At 35.1% G+C, this 25,126-nt stretch overlaps 1 protein-coding gene across 3 annotated transcripts in view; it reads right to left on the bottom strand.

Moving 5' to 3' along the window:
* Positions 1-25,126, bottom strand: part of GLRB (glycine receptor beta) — a 50,223-nt gene that overhangs the window by 20,103 nt on the left and 4,994 nt on the right. For all 3 annotated transcript variants that reach the window (XM_063423266.1, XM_063423268.1, XM_063423265.1), the window contains exons 3-7: positions 16,949-17,055; positions 14,246-14,313; positions 7,474-7,703; positions 4,050-4,132; positions 1,486-1,626 (exon numbers count right to left, since the gene is read on the bottom strand). In XM_063423266.1, coding sequence (XP_063279336.1) covers positions 1,486-1,626; positions 4,050-4,132; positions 7,474-7,703; positions 14,246-14,313; positions 16,949-17,055 — 629 coding nt within the window. The remainder of the gene's footprint in view (positions 1-1,485; positions 1,627-4,049; positions 4,133-7,473; positions 7,704-14,245; positions 14,314-16,948; positions 17,056-25,126) is intronic.

Here is a 25,126-nt window from a genome sequence, read left to right on the forward strand (position 1 = left end):
GAGGTTCTTAACAGAATGGATTTGCAATAGAAGAATTGTAACAACTTTTCAAAATGGTTCTCTCATTCTTTCTTTTATGTTCAAAGCACACACAAAAAATGTGAATATTTTACTGAACATTCCACACCATGTCATTTGTGGTCACAAGGTTTTTAGTATGATTCTTAAATATTTCTCTTTAAGGTTACTAAAAATACCTGAAATAGTTAAAGATTTTTTAGACATTTAATTTCAGACTTAGGACAAATCTCAAAATAATCATAATAGAATGTAAGTTTTACAATTTTCCCTTTTTTTTTTAATTTCATTTGGGAAATGCAAGATCCATTCCTTTAGTTTTCCACTACTTTATGGACTATTTTTTTTAGTAATTTAAATTTTTAATTAGGAACAAAATATTTTTCTCACTGCTAAGTAAGATTTTACCATATCCTTAATGCAATCACTGCTAGCTGCTGGATATGCTTTCAAAAATCAGAATTTTCCCAAAGAGAGCTGATTTCTTATTATTTACAAATTATAATATCATCTGAGAATCTGAATTATGTTCTTAGGCTGAGATCTCATTCATTTTTTCAGTTAAAAACCAAAGCCCACTTTTATTTTCATTATGTTTTCAAACTGAATTCTTAACTCCGAGATCTGCTAAGACCCTTGAGATTTCTCCAGGCTTGGAACCTACCACAGGAGCAACTGCAAGTAACAGATCCTCCACTTCAGCTGAATAGGCAACAAGAAACTTGCAGAGCGTCCTCAGAAGCTGCAGCACCACAGACTTCCCAACTGAATTTTAATAGAAGATTTATTTCCATGATGCAAAAGCACTGACTAAAATACAGCTGTTCATGTAGAAAGTCTTGTGGTTGTCACAGCGTGAGTAGTTTGTATATCATCATAGGCAGGAATTAATCAAGGTGGAAAAGGTAAAGTATTAAAAGTCAGAGTACAGAAATCATTGGAACAATTTGTGCCCACGTTAGAAAAATAATCATAGGAAAAAATAAATAGAGGGCTGAGGATTGCAGGCATCTTTCAAAAATGACAGAATTTCCAGAACATTATGACAAAGGACAAACCTGCAGAGTGAAGCATTTGGAATTACACTCTATTACTATCCACTTATGGAACAAAAGTCTAGCCAGAAAATCAAAATTTACCCACTTTGCTGCAACTGCCATGATTCTTTCAGAAAAGTTTGACATTTACAAGCACAAACAGGGCCATAGAAATAAAATGATAGTAAGATCATGATATGTTAGCAAAGCCAAGACAAATATTTAATCTCTTCTTCAGTTTGGATATTTCTATATTTGAACTAGTTTGTAATGATCCCATATTAAACTTACCATTATATGAACCACTCGTTAGTTAAAAGTAATCTATTTTATCCCAGGAAATGTAAGATGTGCACTGGAATACTAACCATAAACAGTAATTGAAGGAAGCTTAGAGTTTTTTACTAAGGAAATAACTTATATTACCTACCTGTGCCTTTGTAATACTTGGTACAGTTACCATATTCAATATCCTCCTTTTTAATATCAAACTGAGGCAGAGCTATTTTCTCTAGCTGTACAGGATCTCCAGACTGCCAGATAAACCGTAAGTCATCAGTTGTGTAACCAACTACAAGAGCAAAAATAATAACAATAATTGTTTAAAGAACCACCTCAATCACAGTAAACTCTGCAAGGATACCTAGCATATATGTATTGTATATTTTCAGTCCTTCTCTTTTTGTTTCCTGTTCAAATAAATAAATACAAAAATTGAATAATCCACAGCTGCATTTTTCTGTAGGCCGAAGTTAGGGCTTAGTGGGTGAAACATTACATTATGAACAATATTAGGATGACTAAGAGGTATTTGTTACAATTTGTACTTTTCAAACAAAGAAAGCAAAGCTGTATTTTCCACAGCTTTCAAGCCTCCATATTCATTCATACTCTACTTTAGCAAAATATGAAAAAGCTGAATTTTAAATAGTACTTATGAGTCTGAGTAACTTCAAAAGAATTTAACAACTCAATTACCATGATGAATCTTGGTGTTTGTGTAAAACAACCACACTGCTTATTTGCTCAGACTGAAAGCCCTGATTTATGAAAGCATTGCCATTCAGGCAATACTTGACCAGGAATTAGAGCAGATGTGCAGTCCTACAGAAATTAGCTCAATGCCTTCATGACCTACTGAGTGCAGACAGACCTCAGCAAACCTCTGAGTGCCCAAATCATGATATATCCACCACCACCAAGTGAGAGGCTATGCAAATTACATTCACCATATTCAAGAATAAAGCAATACTGATTAAATACGCATAACAGAATTGTGATTTTATGCCATTTTTTTGCTACCTTTTGTTCATTAAAGATTAACTTAATTCAAACAGAGATAATGTGTGCTAGATGGAAACACAGATGAGGAAACATAAAAAAGATGGAATTGGAATGCATCATTTTGCAGTTCAAAGCCTGAGAAAAATGTTTAAAGATCCATTCTTTTTCTGGAGGCATTAGATTATTCTTTTTAATTTCTGAAAAACAGCTGTGATAAAGAATGTGAAACTTCATAAATGATATCTCTATGATTCATAATAATTTAATAAAAATCATAATGTTTCAAAGCTTCATAATGTAATATACTATAAAAATTTGTTTCAATGTTTCATTCATAAAATAATTTTCACCCCATTCCAACACACAGCATATTACAAAACTGCCAAGATCCTTCATGATAACTATTACTGGAGAGTGAAAATTGGGGATCATAACTGTGGATATGAGAACATCTTAGTAACAACTGATGGCCTTTTTTGATTTTGAAGTTTGGCAAGTAAAAACAAAATATTGATTTGAAAATAACCTAAGAATAAAACTGCCAATGGCTAACAGGGAAAGAATGGAAGGACAGATAGGCAGTCATGGGTACCTTTCTTACTTTGGATAACAGAATTAAAAGGTAGAATAAAGTTTAGTGCAGTCTTTTCAACAAAGCAAATCCAATTAATTTGAGTCTATCATTTTAGCATGCATTTTTTAATGAGTAGTTTATCCTTGCATGACTATACCTTTCAGCACTTGCAAAGCAAGTGGACTTTCTGGACTGAGAAATCTTGAGTGAGATTCCATTGGTATTACTGACTAATTCCAGTTTAACCTCAAACTGATTTGGGTTTTCCCCAAATAAGAGTTTACTTCAGCTAATGTACATACATAGCAGTGATGATCGAAATTACTATGGACATACTTAAATTCTAAAGATAAATGCTGACAATAAAAACATAAATTGTAAAACTCTATTATTACTATTACTACTACTACTACTACTACTACTACTACTAGTAGTAGTAGTAGTAGTAGTAGTAAAAAGCTAGTAAAAAAGTAGTAAAAAAAAGTAGGAAAAAGCTGTTTTGAATAGACACCTGTGTACTTGGGGCACAGGAAGGAAGATGGATTTCAGAAACATTTTATCTGCAGCTTCCAGTATGGCATGAAACCCTTCAGGGATGTGACCTGTCTGCCCTGTTGTAAGATTAAATCACCTGGAGACCAGAAATAGGTGCCTGACTACATCCACAACACATCCTGAAACCACTTTCAAACGTTTGATACTAAATGATCTCACTGCTTTAGCATCAAATTTTTTCCTTTGGTGGTGTATCAAAGGAGTTCCGAACAATACCAATGCATCATCAACACAATTTGGCCCCAACAACCTACAAAGCAGCACAGGTTGTTTAAGTTAAAACTAACTGGCAAAACCATTCTTTTTTCCAAATGATGTTTCCATTTATCTCAGTTTATTGTAAATGCTTTTATAAAAGGCCTCAGTTATCATTCTGGTTGATAGCAAAGCTAAAACTAAGAGTGCACAGTGCCATAATAGTAAGAAGCATCCTTGATAGGGAAATGTACATTGGTAGGAACCAGTGAGTATCAATTTCATGATTCATTATAAATGGTGAGATAAAGGAAACAGAATAATTTTTGTTTGATTCTCATGCATGCCTAGAAGAATTGTTTTTATGGACAGAGTGATTTACATACAGCTTTCCAGTTGCATCTTGCAGCGCTGTGTATCCATAGGAAACAAGGTCAAGTCCAAAGGGCATGACAGTGTAATAGACAATCTGGAAATACAGAAATGGTATTTTAAAACAGTGTGAGCTGTCAGATGAGCAGTGGATGGCCATGAGAAAGAAAAAATCACAGTATTTGATTTTCATCTTCTAAAAGTGCAGAAACAAAGTTTAGAAGCTATAATTAGCAGTTTGCAATAAAGATATCTCTAGTATAAAATAAGACATTAAAATATTATATAGGGTTTTAAACTCAGAAGCTCACAAATTAGAGAACTACTAATACAAGATAAAATACATATAGGTCACAGAATAACCAAATCAAATGTTCATACAGAACAGAGTCCTGACTCCAGCACTGGCTACTGACAGGCTTTTAAAGAAGAATATGACACGACAGCAATCTGGAAGTGTTATTTTGCCAGATATCCAGCAACATCCAAAAGTTGCACCTCAAGGGCTTCCCAAACCAGAAGGGATTATTCGGTATTTAAGGGACATCAACAGGATTTTTGTCTCCAAGAAGTTGTTTTGCTTTCAGCTGCTTTCTGGAATCTAGGTGTCCTGGTTTCAGCTGGAGCAGTTAATTTTTATCCTAGTAGCTGGCACAGTATTGTGTTCTGGATTCTGTATGAGGATAACACGGATAACATGGATAGCACACTGATGTTTCTGGTTGTTTCTGAGTAGTGGTTACCCTAAATCAAGGATTTTTCTGTTTCCCATTCTCTGCCAGTGAGCAGGTACACAAGGAGATGGGAGGCAGGAGGGAAGGGATGGGCATCTGTCAGCAGGTAGTGAACAATTATATTTTGCATTACTTGTTTCTCTTGGTTTTATGTCTCTCCCCGTCTCTTTTATTACAATTAGTATTAGCATTAATACTTTTATTTTCTTTTACTTTGCTGCAATTTTTAAGCAGTTCTCGACCCATAACTTCTATGGGTTTTATTTTCCTGCTTCTGCTCCCCATCCCATGGAGACCAGGAGGAAGTGAGCGAATGGCAACTTAGTTGCCAGCTGGGGTTAAACCCCTACACCACATAAACTCTTAACATGCACAGCACCTTGCAGCAAAGAACACCATAGCTAAGCTGCACACACTTTCATACCTTTTTATCTGTCCTCAGTCTGTCTCACAGATCTTTCACTGTAAAAGAAGGCAAAAAACGAATGTCCATCCATTCTGTCTGTGCCATTTGAGATTTAGAGACCTCTATGGCACCACCTCAATGATTTTGCTTTTTCCAGTGTGAAAAGTTCAGCCTTGCTTAGCTGTTCCACACCTTTGACTGTCCCTGCCTCCCTTCCTACAGCTGGAAGACCAGAATTGCATTCAAGATGTAAGTACAGCATACTTTTATGCAGTGGCATAACTTTAATCCCTAATACTTCCAAGAATTCAATTCACTTTCTCAAATAGTACTGAGCTATTAGTTGACATTTTCAGAGAACTATCCATTACTATTCAAAGTCAATTTTTTTGTCTGGTATTAACCAACTCTATATCAATCAGGTTTATGTGAAGTTAAAATAATTTTTTTCCCCTCATGCATCATTTCCAGTTGTTTACATTGAATTTCATCCCATGCTTTGTTGCCTAGTTATTAGATTGATTTCTGGTTCTCACTAATGTTTCTTATCATTACCATTCTGCATATTTTGGTATGCAAAACTGCACTTGCAAATTCAGAGTTTTTCAGATGATGTATGTTGAAAAGCATGGAATACAAAATAGATATTTTTGTGTAAATCTACTGTTTACTTCCCCTGATGTGAGCACTAGCTGCATACTCCTGCATTCAGTTTCCTAATTCTTAACTATTTGTGCAAGAGCTTTCTCTCATATACATTTTGCCATGCAATTATTTTGATAACTGGAGAGTATTTATAGATGATAAATATAAATGTTTACAGAGATAAATGACATCTCTGTAAACTAGAACACAAGATATAGAAATTATATATTTTTAAAATGTCACCAAATCACAGTCCCTAAAAAAATTCATCTTACCTACATACATATCATGTAAGAACAGTGTGTTACTAAAATGAATAGAGTATTTTTAGAGGATGACAGTAATTTTCTTTATTGAACCTGGTTTTCTTATTTGCAAGTTTTCAGAAAATAATTTTTCCATCAGAAACACTTCCATTAGTATTCACTGAATATTCACTAATCTAACCATACCTATTGAGTTCATTTATAAATACCTGCAACCCAGAAAAAATATCTGAAAAATATTTCAGTGTTTCATTTAACATTCACTCTTTCAAATGGGAAACTTCTTTCACAGCTGGAAGTTATTTTCTACTTTGAAATATTAATTTCTACACACTTCAAAACTACAGAAGCAGCTGAAATCAAAACCAAGACCTTCAGAGCAAGCCAAATGAAATGCTTTCATTGCCCAATATATTTTCTTTTCTGATCACTGCCAGCAATAGTCTTGAGACTGATTTTTCTCATCCTGTTTTGAAATGCGAAAAAAAAGAATCCCAACTCTTTCATATTGTTTCTTCTTTTTTCTATCAATTTCTACTCCAGGAGGAAATAGCCCATGTGAACCTACCTTCTCAAGTGGTTCCTTCTTGAAGGTAATGTTGCAGTATATTCAGATAATCATTTTTACATCTATCAAGGCAATATATTCCAGCTCACACCAAAAGCAAATTCACTTCCTGTTAGAAAATTTAGCTGAATCTCTACAAACTATAAACTCTCCAGATCCGTAACTCATTATGATCTCCCTTTTAACCAACTAATATGCTGGTTTCAGTGGATGACTATTTTTGTGGCAGTGTGTATCTTTGATAAACCATGTCAAACCACCAAAAAATGATATGTTAATTGCAATTAAATTGAACAGCAATTTAGAGGATTCTGAAAAAAATTCCATCTAGTGAGACTTAACCAGGAATTTTTCACAATACTTTTACAAAACACACATATTCACAAATCTTGTAATTTCTGCCTTTCCCTGTACATTTAGCAAGTAATTATCATTTACTTTGGTTGCTTAAGAATTCAAATAGTGTGCAACATATACTGTTGTACTGAAGTCTGGATTTCAGATATATTATCCACTCCATTATGCTTCTAGGAACCTAAGAAATTATCAAAAAGGTTTCAATTTAGTTAGTTCAGTGTGTTAGCTTAACATGTATATACACTTCAAATTTCTCACACCTGCATTGCTATCAACTGACATGCTTTAAAACACCTTCATCTGATTTCTTTACACATACGTAATTTTTCGCAGCATTGTTTAGAAACAGACTTATAAATTTAAATATTAATGATAAATTTTATTATATTACTAATGCTAATACAGAATATATATTTCATATAAAAAAACCTAAAAAATATTGGAAGCATATAAATAAAATACCTCATGCTGACTAGGACATCTCCATCCCGAAATATAAAAAGGAGGATATTTTCTTGTGTGACATCATGGAAGTTAGCATTTTTTTCATTTGCAAAGAATAAGTCTGGCTTCCAAAGACACTTAAACATAGTTGGGTCCACTGTCAGTGTATCTGAACCTCTCCAGTCATTGGGCAGTTTGAGTCTGGGGTCATTCCACTTCTGTCTTAGAAAGATGTTGACTCTATAATCCTGATGGGAAGAATAAATAAATATTAGACTAGCCAAAAGTCTAGCAAAAACCCCACAGAGAAATAAAACCATTCTATCAGGCTCGTAAGATGAAAAAATGTCCTAATTTTTCTAGCACAAACACAGTAATCACTATTCAAGTTACATTATAAAGTGTTATGTTTAACAGACTTTACTACAAACAGATTACATCTCACTCATGGTTTTGAATATAGCAACTTTCCTTAAACAAAAGATCAAATTGTCACTCCAGAGTCATTTTTGCATCCCCTCAGTCAGAGCCTCCGGTCACCCAGGCATAGAGAAAAGCATGCAGCAGGGCAGAGAGGCCATAGCTTGACTACACTAAATGACTGCAGGCAGCAGGCATGATATCACTTATATCGGGATATCCTGGGAGTGCCAATTCCACTTTACTCTCCATTTAGTTAAGTGGCCCACCGATGGCAAAATATCACACTCTAAAAGCAGGAAACAGACCAGGTAGGTAACAGATTTATGTTACACACTCAGCATACAGCCTCAGACCTTCTATCAGTGATCTGGGACTATCTTGGTAACATGAAAACTGATGCAAGCTTGCAATGTAAGTACTGAGATAGCGGTATGATAGGAGAAACAGAATCAGTCTCAAAGAGACAAAATCAAGGCTTTACAGAGGAAATCTCCTTCTGAAATCAGCAGCACTCTGGCTGAAGGACAGACAGTAGTAGAGCCATGCTCAATGAGAACCTTATTTTGCTTTTGGGAATTGGAGTAGCATGTGTCTCAGGGCAAAATGATACCCTGCATGTGTCCTGTCCTTAGTGAAAGCTGTGTACATCCAAAGGAAGAATCTGACCTGGAATGTCAGCTTTGATTTTTCAGTCTTATCTCTTAAGTCTTTTTGTTGTTTACATTTACATTGAAGCCATATACATCTCTTTCATGTATATGTAAACTAGGCAGACCATATACAGAGAAAGAATAAAGTTGTTGGTGAAAAAAAGTTTAACAAATCCAAACCAATGAAAATTCTGAATGCAAGATTATTTCTATCTCCAGTCTTTCTAGTTGCCTTCTATAGTGTGCTTTGTTTTTTCATAATTGACTGCTAGGTACAAAGCCTCCTGAGATAAGGGCTGTGTCTTTCAGAGCAGTGAAAACACTGCTACTGCTCTACAATTATAGCAAAATGCTAGAAATGTGTGAGTGAAAGTTCTTGACATATTTTTGGTTTGTCAATGGATTCTGCATACAAACTAATTTTATAAAGTTTTTTATTCTATGTCAATGACTCTTACACATTTTTTGTTGATACAACTGAAATATCTTTTGTTGCACTTACTACATTTACAGTCCAAAGCAGGTGCCATGTTGAGACAGTCATGCTAACTTCAACCAGAAGGAGCCCACTTGGCTAAGACCTCATGCAGTATAATTGATTCTGTTGATTTGCTCCGTGTACTTAAATACAGTGCTCACATTCCCATGTCCAGTCCACCAGTCATATTAGCCCAAGTATTTCTTTATTACACTATACTGTGTAACATTTGTGTAAGGAAAAGTAAAGCATCAAAACTAAGTACCTGTTACTTTTTGGTAGTTGGTTTTGGAAAAAATATACATAGTCTGACTCTTATTTATACAAAGACCTATGTTGTCTTGCCAAAGTAAAGAAGAAGCAAAAAATAATGCTTGATATGAAGTGAATTTGTAGTGGAAGGCTTCATAATTGAAAGGAATTCAGGTCATTATCTCAGAAAGCATATTTTCAATTATATGTATATAATTGAAAATTTCCTTTACCTGCTTCTTGCTGAAGTTCCCATTCCATATGCACTTCTTCTCTCAGTGAAAAAAATTACTCTGAATCATAACAGATAAATACTGCATTCATGCTCACAAAGCATTACACTGTTGGTTACACTGAATTCAATTGCCCATAAACAAGTGCATTACCCTAATTTTAAACAAAATAAGATGCCTTCTCAAAGCCATAGGCAAATGATAAGCACTGTCCAACACTTGCCTTCAGCTTACCCATTCAGTAGAAGGAGATGCTTACATCACTGAAAAGCAGAATGCACTGGCAAAATAAGAATTGGAAGTAAGATCAGGTGGATGCTGCTTTATTTCTTTTCTTGTTCTATTACAAAAGAACTTAAAATCAAACAACCAGATGTTTCAACATTTTAAGAACTTGAGTCTGTTCCCATTTAACACAGAGAAAGAAAAATCCCATTAATCTAAAATGGGGAGATTCCGACCAAAAGCAGAGAAATTGACAGGAATAATTGGAGAGGAAGGCCACCACATAATTGATGAAATACTGAAAATGTATTTCAGTACTGAATGTACTGAATGTAGTACTGAATGTACTGAATGTACTGAATGTACTGAAAAGGAAGCAAAGAGATGTCCCACTACAAAACTGTGGCTAGCCAGACAGCAATGTGCAAAAGGGCTGCTTCTTTGAAGAGCACGCACCCTTATAGTATCTGGCAGCAGTAGAGACTAAGATCTGCAATAAATCAGTCTTGAAAGAAGTCCGTAACCAGTCCTCTCAAATTTGCACAATGAATTTTAAGATTCAGTAAGTGTGTTACAAATAGGCTGAACGGGGGCTGAAGAAGCAGCATGGAGCACACGGTCTTCCTGATGATCATTCAACAAATGTTCTTTGAATTTGCAGAATGACTGGCATTTTATAGTAAAGGAGAGTCCAATAGCAACTAAGAAGCCTGAAACTAGGGGAAGACGATGGAAGAAATATTCATCAGCATCAGAGCTAGAAGGACCTGTCAGGTAGAAAGAAACACAGAAGTATTCTGCAGGGCTTTTTTTTTCCCATGCAACTCCAACAGAAGGCAAGTTGTTTTCAGGGAGGTTGGAAGGCATTCTAGGAAATATTTCAGAAGTCTACTAAATAGCAGGCATGTGGCCAGAAAACCACCTCAGGCAAGAAAGCAAGCATAGCCTATACATCTCTCTGCAAAATACAGCTCACAGAAGATCATGAAGACTTACTACATAAACTGCACTCATACAAAGAAAGGCAACATAATAGTGCTTCCTTTTAATGAATTAGAAAATGTCATTTTTAAGATTAAAATAAGGAAACAGAATGTTTTTTATAATCACAAATATTAAAAAGACATTTCTGAAAGATTTTAAAGTAAAGGAGAAGGAAGAAGTGGTGTTTTGTCGTTTGAGTCAGTGAAGAAAGGTCACACTGCAAGTAAAAACCTTGAACATAGATTCTGTAGACAGAAAGTCAGATCATCATCACAGAAAAAATTATTTTAGCCCTATGGGTATTTATACCAGAAACTCTCTATCCCTAGGAATCCTTGACTGGCCATCCAGTTTGAAACAGTTTCTAAATGTGATATAATCACTATATTATACCACAGATCTGCAGTCTGAAAAACACATGTGCAAACTCAGAAGCAGAGTTAACATGGTATCCTTGACAAGTGGTCTAAGGATATAGAAGGAAACAAGTTACCAGATTCATGATAAAGGGAGCTTACTGGAAGGTAGCAGCTCTGGCCTAAGCTCTTGTAACTTTTATCTGTACAAACTCTGATTCTCTCTGTAGTTCACTAATTCTTTTGCTTATTTTTTTACAGGAGACTTGCTTGATAAGTATGTGGAAGCACAGCAATTCTTTACAATATTAAACAACACAACATGAACACTATCCTTTCTAGACACAGAACAAGCATTTGCCCTTCAGATTCTTCACACGGCCTTGATTAAAACAATACAGGATTCTGGGCATGGGACCCACAAAATCGGTGCTCTCTTGTTTGAAAACAAAATAACTTCAAATATGTCAATGCTTGTCCATACAGAAATTCCCTTTTTTCTTAAATCTAAGTGGACTCTACCTCAGAAGGACCTAATCTCAGCTCTCTGTTGAGGATGAGCCAACCACATAGCTAAGAATATAATTATCACAGGACCAAAAGGACAGCAAGCAGAGCCTTTTCTCACTGGCACTCTACACATTTGTTTGTTGGGCCTGCCATCATGGCCTCTCTTCCAGTCATCTAGTACCTGTTGTTATTTTTCCCCCACTTCCATCATACAAAAGAAAGAATCATTACGTTAGCATGGCTTTACCCCTACATAGATTTTTCAAAAATTTATGAGTTTAATTACTACAGCCAGCAGTGGCTGGAGAGCAAATAATCATCACAATAATTTATTGACTGAAATACTTAAAATATATTATTTCACAAATTTTGATATGACTCCAACCAGTTGAATAGCTTCTGGTAATTTTAGAAGCAATTTATAAATCAACACTTATGATTCTCACCAATGCCAGAGGCAGTAAAGATGTAGCCAGTCACTTTCTTCTCCAACACCAAGGAACCTTTTCAGCAGTTCTGGTACTTCTGCAAATGTCTCCTTTTCTGAACACAAGAGACCCCTCTGATCCTTCACAGACTTGGTGCCTCACCTCCAGAAAATATTTTTCCTGTGATTCTGAAAGTATGAGTCTTTTCCTATTCTAAGGGATCTGTTTCTACTGAATGGTGTATTACTCTGACCATTTGAAGACAAGTACAGACCACTCCCCAAGAGAGCAGTGATTCCTGAATACCCAATGCCCCTACTCCAGGAAGAATTTTCTAAGTAATTAATGGAAAAACAGATTGACTGTTAGTTTTGTTAGTGCTTCCTGTATTACATTAAGCAATCAAGAAATAATCCAATTTCACATAAACACATTTAGCTATCATGGTGATCAGTTAGACATAGAAATCTAAATAAAGACATAAAATAAAGTAAGGGTGGTGTCTGAAGTTCTGAATTATGGAGAAGGTCATGACTTATCATACAGCACATCCTAGTAAATTTGTGAGTGACCATATCAAGAAAGCAGAGGCAGGCATACATACATGGCTGTAGATAGCATACTTTTTTTGGAGGGGCTTGGGCCAAGCAAATCTCTCACATTCATGTTTTGTTACTATGTGAATCTGGGTGAATTGTAAAAAAGCCTCTATAAAAGTCACTTTTTAAAGCATGCAATTAATTTCAGAAACTTGAAAAGGCTATCTGGCCTAATATACTTAACATCTTAAGACACTTATCTCAGCCCTACTTTTCTGCTCTTCCTCCCTGTCCCTCCTTGAATGAGTCTTCTTCTGTTTTCAGAAATAAATTGTTTTCAAAAATAAATCACATGGCCTTTTGGGCAAACTTATATTTTTTGTTTTAATATCACTTCCCACTAATGCCATTAGCTGACTTACTATCATTTGAAATCAAATACCAATCTCTGCTAGCTAAAGAAACAGAAATTTCTGGCGAAGCTGTTCAAAACTGTTCCAATCACCATTTATGTTCAACTTGGAGTGGCTCTTCATTTCTATTGAAATTTCATTAAGGTAACACGTAAGCTAGTTCTGAATTTTAAGTGAGCACTTACTTCCAACAACAAGAAATGCGTTTTATTGCTTATTAGTGGTATTGTGGTTTATTGCTTCTCTGCCATTATGAGTCACAGTGCTGCCTTAGTCATAGCATTAAAAAAAGCAACTTGATTTTGGTAACTGCCTTGATGCTTTAGATGCAGCAGGTCACCAAAGCCATCAGGGAATGCCTCAGAACTCCCACTTTGTGTATGTCTTGGCTGTGGCTTTTCATGTACTGGCATGACAGGTTGCGCTCCCGTCTTTTTTACACAAAAAGAAAACCTGATCAGATCAGAAGACCTTCAATCACTAAATGCATTTTTGACAATATTTTTGATAGTATTTATTGGAAACATCATGACAAAAAAAAGATCTGCAAGTCACAAAATACCAGGAAGGCTTTGCTGAAGCAACTCATATTTTGAAATTGATTTTATTTCCCAAAGAAAAAAAAAAAAAGAAGTCAAAATTGCAGTGAGGATTATTTCATCCTGTTATTGACATGTTGAAATTTTTGGGCTGAACTGGAAACACATTTTTATAAACTTCATCCCCCAGTTTATCTTTCCCAAGCAGTAAATAAACAGAACTAAGGCTATGATCATTCATAGTCCTTCCTTTACTACTGCTCCTTCTATGTACACATGAATTCCTCCACAATTTATTTCCATCTTCAGATCCACATAAAACAAAGAACTTATATGTTTCATCCTTATGCATGTCGGCTCTTTTTCTTTCATATACAATCTGTGGTTTGGGGTTTTTTTGAATAACACACCAAGCAACCTATGTAATCACTCTCAGGATGATCTTTAACTCAAATGGGTTCTTCCAATGAACTTATTAACTTATGGAAATTAGTCTATCTCTTGCATCTTACAAACCATGGATTTCCTTTCATGTAAATCAGATTCTAAAGCTACAATAATCTATGGACACATATAGAGTGAAATACATTAATGGGCTTAGGTCTATGGCATAAATCACAGTCAGTCAATCACTAACCCCATTAACTTAATTCTCAGTGTCTGCAACAACAACTATTTTATAGTTCATAATCCTCAGTCTGAAGTTTAATTCAGTAAGAAAATCTCCATGTATACTTCATGAATTTAATTTCACTCTTACCATAGTTGTCTCTTGAATTGACCCAAAGCTGTTAATGAAGATGTTAACTGCAACATCGACAGGAATTCCTTTAAAAAAAAATTCTAGTGAGCTACATAATCCAGTAAAGGTACATCATCTTTCATTTAAAGCTCCTTCATACCAGTATCACAATGTCACAATGGAACTTCATCTTTTTAAGTTAGCATATATAGAGTATTCAAAGTCAATAGAAATTGCTAAACCTCTTTTTAACCTAGTGATAAGAAAAAGGGAAAAATAAAAATCCTTACTGCAGAGAGCTCATCTTACAGAATTCCACTGACAGTATATCTAAATTAATAGTTTTTGAATTCAATGATTTTCTGTTATCTCAGAATGAATAAGCCAGTATTACTTTTGTACACAGCACAACAGGTAGAGGCAATTCATATTTCTAGCAGCAGACACTTTTAACTGTCAAGGTCATAATGACAATCTATCATCCCAAATTACCTGTTTATGATTTATGATATTTCCTTATGCTTTAAGAGGATACCTCTTTGTGCAAGTAAAGTACATAAGCCTTTACCTTTCTGGAAAGTAGGAATACAGGCAGGTAAAAATTATTCAGTGCATCTTTCACAGCTATCTAGCCTTGGCATGAAACAGTTGGAAAGCTGCTTAATTTTACAATGGTTACCAATTAGCCAAGAAAAATTTCTAGAAGTCAGCAGCTGTGAAGATATTAAGATGGCCTGGATTTTTTTTCTTTTTTTCCACAGCCAGGATTCCTGTAGTTGAAGAGGGGTGGTATGACAGCTGCTACATCTGCCCACTGTCACCCTGCGGGAATTGATTGGCAGTCATTTAATCTGGTGTTAACAGAGAGTTGTCACAGAGCAAGAATTGGCCTGATAGTTGAGAGAACTAATTATGGACCACTACTTTTATTTAGTGTCTCTATGGTGTGAGTGTCAGGATGTCCACTAGATGCAGGTATCTGATCTCATTTACACTGTTACAAATACTCAGTGAGTTCCTTCCTACTTTCAGATATGAAAGAGATATAAGAATATATGAATACTGTTTTGAAAGACTAAGCAAATACAGTACAAAGTAATATATGCCTCTTCCAATAGCATGTTTGTCTGCATAAAATATTTTATGTACATTTAATACATAAATTCAAGCTCATTTTCTTGGTCACCAGAAATTTATGAAGATAAAATTTCACTTTTGCAGTTAAACCAATTTCTTTGGCTTGGTTTGGTTTTTCAGTCAGACTATTTAAGTGTGATGCTTTTGGTTATGCAATAAGCACAGTACTTCTTTTAATGCCTGATGCATGTGACAGAGCACCCATCACATCACTAGTAGCCAAGAGTGTAATCTTTCTTCCAGATTTGAATAGGATGTGCCATCCAAGAAAATCACTCATGTGTGAGGAACATTTTAACATGGGCAAACCACTTGTCAGAAAATGTTCCTTTTCTTCTATCTCCCTCTGAGTTAACATTACATGTCCCCCTTTGCCTTCTGTCTTGATTCTTACCAGACTGCCAGAAGGGTTATCAAAAATATAAGGAAATCTGCAACATGCTTTGTGATTACAAGCTGATTATGCAGAAGAACAGGTAAGAGAAGAGGCTGGACACTTATTCTTTGTGACAAGACTCACTGCTGGAAACATACAAATATGGCTCTACAGAGAGTAAGAAGAAGCAGTACACATGCTGAGAACTGAATTTAATATGTTTATAAAACTGTTAAATAGAACTGAAAATAGCCTCTCCAAAAGCACAATAAACATTTAAGATTTCCAAATTTTTCATACTAGTGAAATGAATGTTAAAATATGTCTCAATGCTCATATAATTATATGGGGAGTTTTAAAATGAAAGAGCTGTTTTATGTAAACTGCATGGCCTAAATGTAATAAAATTGTCTACATCTTTTTTCAAAAGGTAATTCCTGGAAATCTGATTCCTGGAAAGTCTAATTTACAGCCTAACTTTTGTGAGTTTTGCAGAAAATATGTATTCCAACTTTTTCTGCACATATAAGGATTCACACTTGCCTACACAGAAGAATCCTGCAACATCTGACTGTCAGGGAGATATTTTAAAGGCAGAAAATGTGTTCCAATGCATTACCTATATGAATTTCCAAGGTGTGTAAGCTTTATAACTAAAATATCTTTAAAGGATTTAATTATTTTAATTATAGTTTGCTAATAATGATACTGCTGACCCAAACTTTTTATAGTCATCTTAAAGGATGTCTATAGAGAAATCTGGTGTTTTACAATACTGTACACCTGAATCTAACTAAAATGTAGAGATAAAAAGATATTTTGAAAACTTATTCTTATTCTTAAATTCTATTCCTCCTACATTTAAAAAGTCTTTTATAAAAAAACCCAATAGTAATAAAGCATCACATACTATTAGGATAATGAAATCCTAACACCTTTCAGCTCAAAATAATATCATCTGCAGTTTTAGGCTATCTAGAGAAGCTTCCATTCAAAACAAAACAAAACAAAACAAAACAAAACAAAACAAAACAAAACAAAACAAAACAAAACAAAACAAAAAAACAAAAAAACAAAACAAACAAAACAAACAAACAAATAAAAAACCAGAAATTCAGCTTGTATTATCTCTACATAATTTTTCTTTATGTGAAAATAATAAACAATAAAATCCAAATATAAGAAAAAAGGCTGAATATCTGACAAACCTTTGAAATTAGGCCTTATCCTGGGATCATAGCTGAGCAACAATCTATTCAAGATATTGCTGGTAGAATTTGCAGGTACTCTTGCAAGGTCTTCAGCTGATTGCTGCCTGTAAAAAAAGGTTCATGAGTTACTATGAAGACAGAAATAACTGCGTGCTTAAACTGAAATGACTTCAAAGTAATGCCATAAATGCGATTTCACAAGCAAAAAATGTTCACTATTTTTAGGTGTCGTACTGTATAGTCTTCCTTTCTTTAAGAAGTTTCAGTATTTTTCAAGAAACTATTTGTGTAATAAACACAAATGCTTGCTGACATACTCTTAACTATAAACTTGGAAGCAAATAAACTGCAATTCACTAATTGCTCCCTTCCCTCCTAACAAAAATATCCAGAGGGACACGATTTCTTCATCAGTGGAAAGCAGCCACCTGAACTATTTTTAGTGACTGTCAGATTAGGAACCTTAGTAAACTGACAGCCACTTTGTAGGTGCCAAATCATGCAGAGGCTTTTGGCAGTCTTCTGCTCTCGCATGCCAGCGCCAGCTATTCCACCCAGAGCTGGAGGATTGCATAATCTCATTGTCAAGTGCTAATAAAAGCTTTGCTACAGAAAACAAGGCCTTGGACTCTTCAGTTTTGCAGAGGAAATTTAAACATCTTCATTACCTTGCCATTACTGTGTTGGGCATTAAATGAAAATCATTGCTACAATCAAAAAGAACCTGTGACTGGAAAATGTAGCTACAAAAGTAGATGAAATTGAGTGTAATATAAAGCAATACGGGTGTGTCAGTGCCTTCAACAGGTATTTTGAACACCAAGCAGGCTCATAATGGTACATAAATGAATCTGTATTTTTACAGAACCTGTTCAGTGACTGAATTCTGTCTCATAATCACTTTCCCACCCCTTTTATTATGTCTTTCTACTTTGCTGTCCTTCTGTTATTATTACTCAGTAATCAGGATGCCATGTAAAGATAAGACAAACACCCTACGGACGTGTAAGTCATATGCATCAACATTATCACCTCTTGCAAACTAATGTATGTATGTATTTTAAAAAATGATCAAGTTTATTTCCTAAATGTTTTCCACAACCAGCATCAGCTGCTGTTGCCTTCTTCACCCCATAATTTCTTTTTTATTCTCTCCAATATCAATGTCAGTTCAACAGACCTACAGTTTATTCTGTATAACATCTCAGTTCATTGCTTTTTGTCTTCTCATCCTTCAGTTTCCTTCATGTCCTCTGGGGTTTCTGGTTTATTCAAACATTAGTTGAAGAAAATATTAACTCTACAGAAGGGTTTTGATCAGTTAAAAAGCCCAAAACCAACATGAATGACTTTAAAATGTCTGATTTTAAAATTTATTATTTTAAAATTTATGATTTTAAAATGTCCAACTATGATAGCTCCAATTCTCCTTATTGATTACTGGGAAATTAATTAAATAATAAATGTCAGCATAGCATGACATCAGTATTTGACTATGAGTATTTGGAGATGAGACCCAATCCTAGCCCTTGAAGAGTTTGTATTAACAACCTCACCTTTAAAAACAACTGGTTTAACTCAAACCATAAGGGAAAAGAGAATCAGATCTGCTGACTTGGTAGCACTCACTGTGCATTCCCAAAGAGATTTAATCTCCTCAGTTAACATTTAACAGCTAAAATATTTATAAATAAAACTATAAAGAGTTCCCTAGTATTTAAAACACATCAACCATTTATTACAATATAACTGCATTTTATTATATCATAGTCTCCTTGATACTCTTTGAGCATTTTATCATTCAGAAAAAAATAATCAGATTTCTGTTTTCTCTGTTGTATTCAGGATATTTCTGAAACATAAAGCTGCAAATCTACTTAGCTATTTCCTTGTATTTGCTTGATATTACAAATGAGAAAAAAATTATAACATTAAAATGACACTAAATCCTCGAAATTTTTGACTTCTCAACAGTAACTGAAAGGATAAGTATGCATTCCAAAGACTACACAGAGATGTACCTACCAAGAAATATGTATCCAGGAAGATAGCTTAAACTATAACATATATGAAGAGAAAAGAACTGTGGAGCAGCATTTAAGTGGCTGGAGTATATAACTCCCCACCCACCTCCTGCAGTAAACAGACTAAAACCTCTGTGATCTGTAACAACCAGATGAACTAATTGTTCCAGCAGAACTTCTGCAGAATTAATTGATCTTCCAATAAAACAAGGAAGTGTTTACTTCTAGCAACATATGTTAACTTCCTGGTTTGTTTTCAGAATGGTATGTAAACCTCTGCTACTTTAATATTAGAGCAATTAAAAAAGGAATATGTGTTCTAAGTCCTTTCCTAATAATTGAAAAATTCACTTTCAAACAATCCCCCCGGGGTTGAGTTTATAAGTTTATATATTCTACTTAGAATTGGATCACTATGGAAAAGAATTAATTTATTTCCTCATTTGGTCAGGCAGTTGGACTAGATGATCATTGTAGGTCCCTTCCAGCTGAAATGTAATGTTCTATTCTATTCTATTCTATTCTATTCTATTCTATTCTATTCTATTCTATTCTATTCTATTCTATTCTATTCTATTCTATTCTATTCTATTCTATTCCATTCCATTCCAATCCAATCCAATCCAATCCTGTAATTTTGAGATGAGTTCAGTTTTCAGTAATGACATTATCCAATGAAAAGATTGCTAGAGAAATATCATAAAGCAGCTCTGTATGCTTTTTTGCTGTTACCACTAGTTGGACAAAAGGAAAACAAAAGGTTAAGATTATTTTTCATTTTCTAGAAAGAGCAATTCAGAAAAGACTGTTCATTTGGCTATTAAAAAGGCAGGCACTCTGTATGCTGCATTTACCTGATACGGAAAAGTTCATGGCACTGCTTCCCTGCAAGTCATCTAAAACATCAGATGTCTAGAAAAACTAAATTTATAAAGGCATCTCCTTAATACTGACAAAAGGATTTCTTTCTAAATTATGTATGTCCAGTATAATGAAATATGCAAACAAATCCAAGCAACAACTACTGAATAAACTATAATATTTTTTTCCCATGAGTTATACAAAGAAGTTCATTAAATAGTGAAAACAGTAATTTGAACCACACAGGACAACACAGACACTTAAATGAAATACAGATGCTCATAAAAAGCAACGAGGAAAAGAGAAAAAAAAAAGTTTGAGAAATTAAATGAGTGAGCAACAAACAGCAAAAGAAATCCAAATAGAGCTGACAGGTTTCTCTCTTCAAGTAAGAGGAATAAAGTGGTAGTTTGGTGAGATCTGAGCTGCACAGCAGAAGTATATTATTACAAATATGTATTCAGGCTGTTCAAAAGCCATCCAAAAATTGGGCAAAGGAGATTTATTGCATTGGGAAGACAGTGATGGGAAGAACAATGCCAGCACAGCTTGCTGGTAAAGAACACCACAGTCACATCTCCCACAAGTCGTTGGGTTGTGTTTTGAACTTATACAAGTGTATAAGTGCATTTGTGCTTGCTTATCTAAGAACCAAATTAAGTACAATTACATTGGCTGATTTGAGTTGGCAGAAGAATTGAGATTCAGTAATTGCCACTTTTAAAGGTCACTTTGAATGATGTAGTTGAAATAGCTTCTGGAAAAAAAAACTTCTGCTGAGTAGCAGTCATATTTTCACTATGGTTCTTTTACAGCTTGCTGTCATTAAACTACCATCATTGACCAGCACACAAGGAAACTTCATCACAATGACTGGATTACCTTCTGAGAGCCTTGTTGACCAAAATGCCTACGTTTCACCTGCAAATCAATACATGAGATGTGTTCCTTGGGGTGAGTTAAGAAGTTACAGATGAGCAGAAAGACTTAATTAGACAGTTAATGTGATGCATTAGGCGCTTGAATAAAGAGCCAGGGACTATAAATATGAGACATTTACCTAGAGCCACAACAACTCCTGCTTGATTGGTCATTATGGAATGAATGAATGATAAGTATATTTGTATATTACATAAAACAAAAAAATTTGAGCTGAGATCTGCCTTTCTAGAAGAATCTTACTTCAGTGTGCTGAAGGCTGAGTCCCACATAACAACACTCACACCAACTGAGAAGTTACCATTTTTTCTAATCCAGCCCACCATTTTCCTACTTGTAAAAAGCTAGTAACTTAAATTTCCACCAGTTGTAGCATGCATTTTAATTTTAATGCATTTATTTCAACCTGTGTTGAATGCACATGGAGCTGATGGAAAGCATTAAGAAACAGGAATGCAGCACTCTTCACAATAATTACAGTTCTAAGCAAGATACTGTGAATACCAAAGGATAAGGCAACAGAAGCGTCACAGTTGCTATGAAGAAAATTTAAAAGCAAGTAATTGTAAAGCTAGAACTTTCCCTACCAAAAATTTTACCTAAGTAATAAATAAAAAGCCCTACACAACCAACATACAAAGTACCCAAACCCAAAGTGATTTTTCTGTCTCTGAATAAATAACAAGGAAAACCACCAGTATTCTTGTGTACACAGAAGTATCTGCACTTAGACAGTGTCCTCACAATCTAGAGAGAAAACAAAGTACTGTTAGTCTTTTACAACATGATCCCTGCATGAAATGCCTGGTCTTTTGGAGGTTACATCTGGTACCACTGACGAATCAAATAATAGCTTTACATCCTGTATTTCATAGGATATGCAGTAAGGTGTTCATCTCCTCTTCCACTGCAGCTCTACACATTTTATCACCGTCTTTGAAGATCATGATCCACATTTTAAATTGATGGCAATAGGTAATTATTTTCACAATTCACTAATCAAAATCCAGAATTTTAGATAAGCAGAAATGCATGACAAAAGGAAGCATGTATTACACTAGGTTTGAAATTATATCGCTTTACATTTATGCTAGGCAAATGTGTCAGAAGACATTATATCTCTACAGGTCATCATGACATTTATTCTCTCAGAGCTCACTGAAGTTACAAGGAGTCCTTTCCACAGGACTAAAGGAGAAAAGAATATAAACAATATTTTACACAAATAGGAAGGAAAACTTTTTCACAGTTCCAGATAAAAATATGTATTCCAACTCTTTTACTGTTTCACTGTTATCTCCAGTAAAACTTCCTATATGATGCTGAAATCACGAATTTCAGTCCAGTTTATTTAATCTGCATGATTGAAACGGACATTTTAGTCATATAACATGGCTGAGTACATGTGATAAAGGTAAAAATAAGTTTTGGGAAATGTAATATCTATTATCCCACCATATATTTAAAGTACAATTTTCCTGATATAAACTATCAGTGTTATGATTTGCAGGCATTTGATTTTTTGAGTGCAATAACTCTAATCAGAAAAACAAGTTAATACATATCAATGACATACTGTATAACTCTTCTGAGTGATCTCTCTGATCTCTAGCATGTTTAAAAGCTACATTTCCAAACTGTGCAAGTTGACATGTCCATTTGTAAGAAGATCAATTACAACTACTCCAATGAAAAGTGGTATCACGAATTACATTAAAACTATGGAACTCTGATTCACCATTCACACATCTTCATGAATGTAGTTGACAGCCAAGCACCTGAAGTGGGATATTTTCAGTACCTAAATTTGGAGGTAATGCAGCAGAGTGAAAAAAGAGAAAGATTCCTTCATAGTTAATTTTGAAACAGAAACCCAGATTAGGCACCTTGAATTGTGAACTGTGAGTGGAGGGGGTGAAACAGCTAGTCTTTCATCTCATGTTGTAGATAGACCAAAGAGAATAGTCTCCTAATGTGGACACGTAGATAACCTTCCTGCACATAGGTATCGTCAATAGCTGTTAGTGTCACTACTTCAGTCCTTGTCTAACAGAAACCTCTTAAATCCAGCATTGGTTTCACATGCAACATTCCCAGGGTTAGACACCTTAAAGAGTGTTTATATGGGAATCTGAAGTGCCTTATTATTCACTTCAGAAAAGTAAGTTGGTTCACCTGCCTGCCACAGAGCCAACAGCCCCCAAACCAAGAGAACCAGGTTTGCATGGTATTTCACGCAGCCTGAACTAATACTGCTCTCAGCAGCTTTTTTGTTAAAGTTGGCTTGCTTGTTCTTAGCTTAGGCATCTCTGCATCCCACCGAAGTCACCACCTGTGACCCTTGTGCATAATGGGAGTTCTGTTGTGTCTTGATGTAGCACAGAGTTGTAAAACATGATAAGCATCCAAATGTTTAAGCAACATTTTTGAAGTAATTTATCTATATCAGTTCCATACCCCAGTATTTTTTTCCAAATGCTGTAAGTATGGAGACAATAGAAGGACCGTGGTAAAATCTAACCATGTGCATGGTGGTATGACTGGTGATATGAGAGGAAAGCATAAGCTGAGATACATTCTATATAATTTGTCTTGACAACAGAATTTAGACCTTTGGTTTTCCTTGGGCTTAGGTAAATATGATGCAATTAAACCCACAGATCCAAGTTTTTTCTCACTCTGGAGGTTGTATATGAAATACAAAGTCTGTAACTTTTCCACACAATTATAGTGTCTCATCACCCTGGTGTTAAAAATCGAGCAAACACTGCTCACTGAGGGGGAAAGTTACCGAATGAGAACTAGTCTTTCATGCTTAATTATTATTTTTCAAGACAGCTTAGGTTTTGCTTATATAGCTTTATCTTTTACTGCTCACCACGTTAACCACTTCGAAAACAAATTCGAAAACCTTCTGGAATGTGGCCCTATCTGTCTGGGATCACAGCTTTCCATGAGAGTTACATGATACAGAATAATAAAAGCATTGACCAACTGCTGTTACTACAGGGCAGAAGGATTTTTATAGGAGCAAGACCTGGGCTCTGCAAAGTACTTATCATTGGAATGACTGTCAGACGTATTCCCTTCCCCACTCAAATTCAGGCTTTCCTTTCAACTTCATTCCACCTCCTCCCACAAACTGTATCAACCCTTCCACCACACCGACAAATGAAAATGTTCACAGATATCAACAGTGTCTTCCAGATGATGGGAATGAAGACAGACATGATGCCACTTTCCCACTATTTACATTTTGGGGTTAATCACATACTACAGGTAGAGAGGCGATGTATACCCAAAAACTTGACAAAAAGAGAGTTCATGGAGAAGTGGAGAGGACCAAAGGTATCAAATATATTTGGAACTTTTACTTTAGTCTTAATAGGAAGAGCATGTCAGAAGGTTGAAGTTAACCATGAGAAAGCTTAGGACATAGCTTCACGTAACTGTGCTTTAAACACATCAAAGCCTTTTTTCCCTAGTTCTACTGTCTTTTGTTGCTGTTTTTTAAAAGAAGCTGTTTATTGAACCTTCGCATCTGTGACCTTTCTAAGCTTCTGCCCTGGCAGATGGCACAAGCCATGTTTTCTGGAGGGCTTAGAGGGCCATTTCACAGTTTCTGAAGTAGTTGATATGCTTTATTGAATACAAGCCTAATATGATTTGCACTCCTGCTCTGTGGATAAAAAAGATCTCTATTGATATTATACAGTATTTAGTAAATCATCTACAAGGATATAAATCTCCATGTGGATAAATGCATAAAGGTGAAGAGGGATGCTGTTTCCAAAGCACAGTCTTGATATCCAGACAAAAGGATGAGATTTAGCAACCGAGGTTTTGCTCTCAGCATTGCTGTGGCATTAGGGACACTGAGAGATCTTCAGAAGCGAATGCTGTGCCAGTGAACAGCTGAGTCATCCTAAAATTATAATTAACAGGGATAGCTGTGACCATGACCACAGTCATTACTAGTTTTGTTAGCTGCTATGTGACACTCTTAATTTTCTATTCCTTCTCTAACACTGTAGTAGCCAAAGTTCCCTTTCCTTATAATTTCATTTGTCTAGAGATCTTGTGAGTAATTTTGAGTAGTTCCCTTCTTGGCTACCAAGAATTGTGGGGACAACAGCAGCTCAAACATCATAACTGAAGTATTTATTACGGTGTAACAAAAGGTAAAGTGTTTTTCAGCAGTGCTTTAAGTCACAGCTAACTGTCACACGTGTTTAAGAGAAGCAAGGTATTGTGAGGAATTATGAAGAAGTTAATACAAACAAAGTAACACAGGTCATGCAAGTATGGGCAGTCTGTGGGCAGGAAAGAGATCAAGTGACTTAACCCATCT

Source organism: Prinia subflava, chromosome Z, assembly GCF_021018805.1.
Source record: "Prinia subflava isolate CZ2003 ecotype Zambia chromosome Z, Cam_Psub_1.2, whole genome shotgun sequence".
Classification (NCBI taxonomy): Eukaryota; Metazoa; Chordata; class Aves; order Passeriformes; family Cisticolidae; genus Prinia; species Prinia subflava.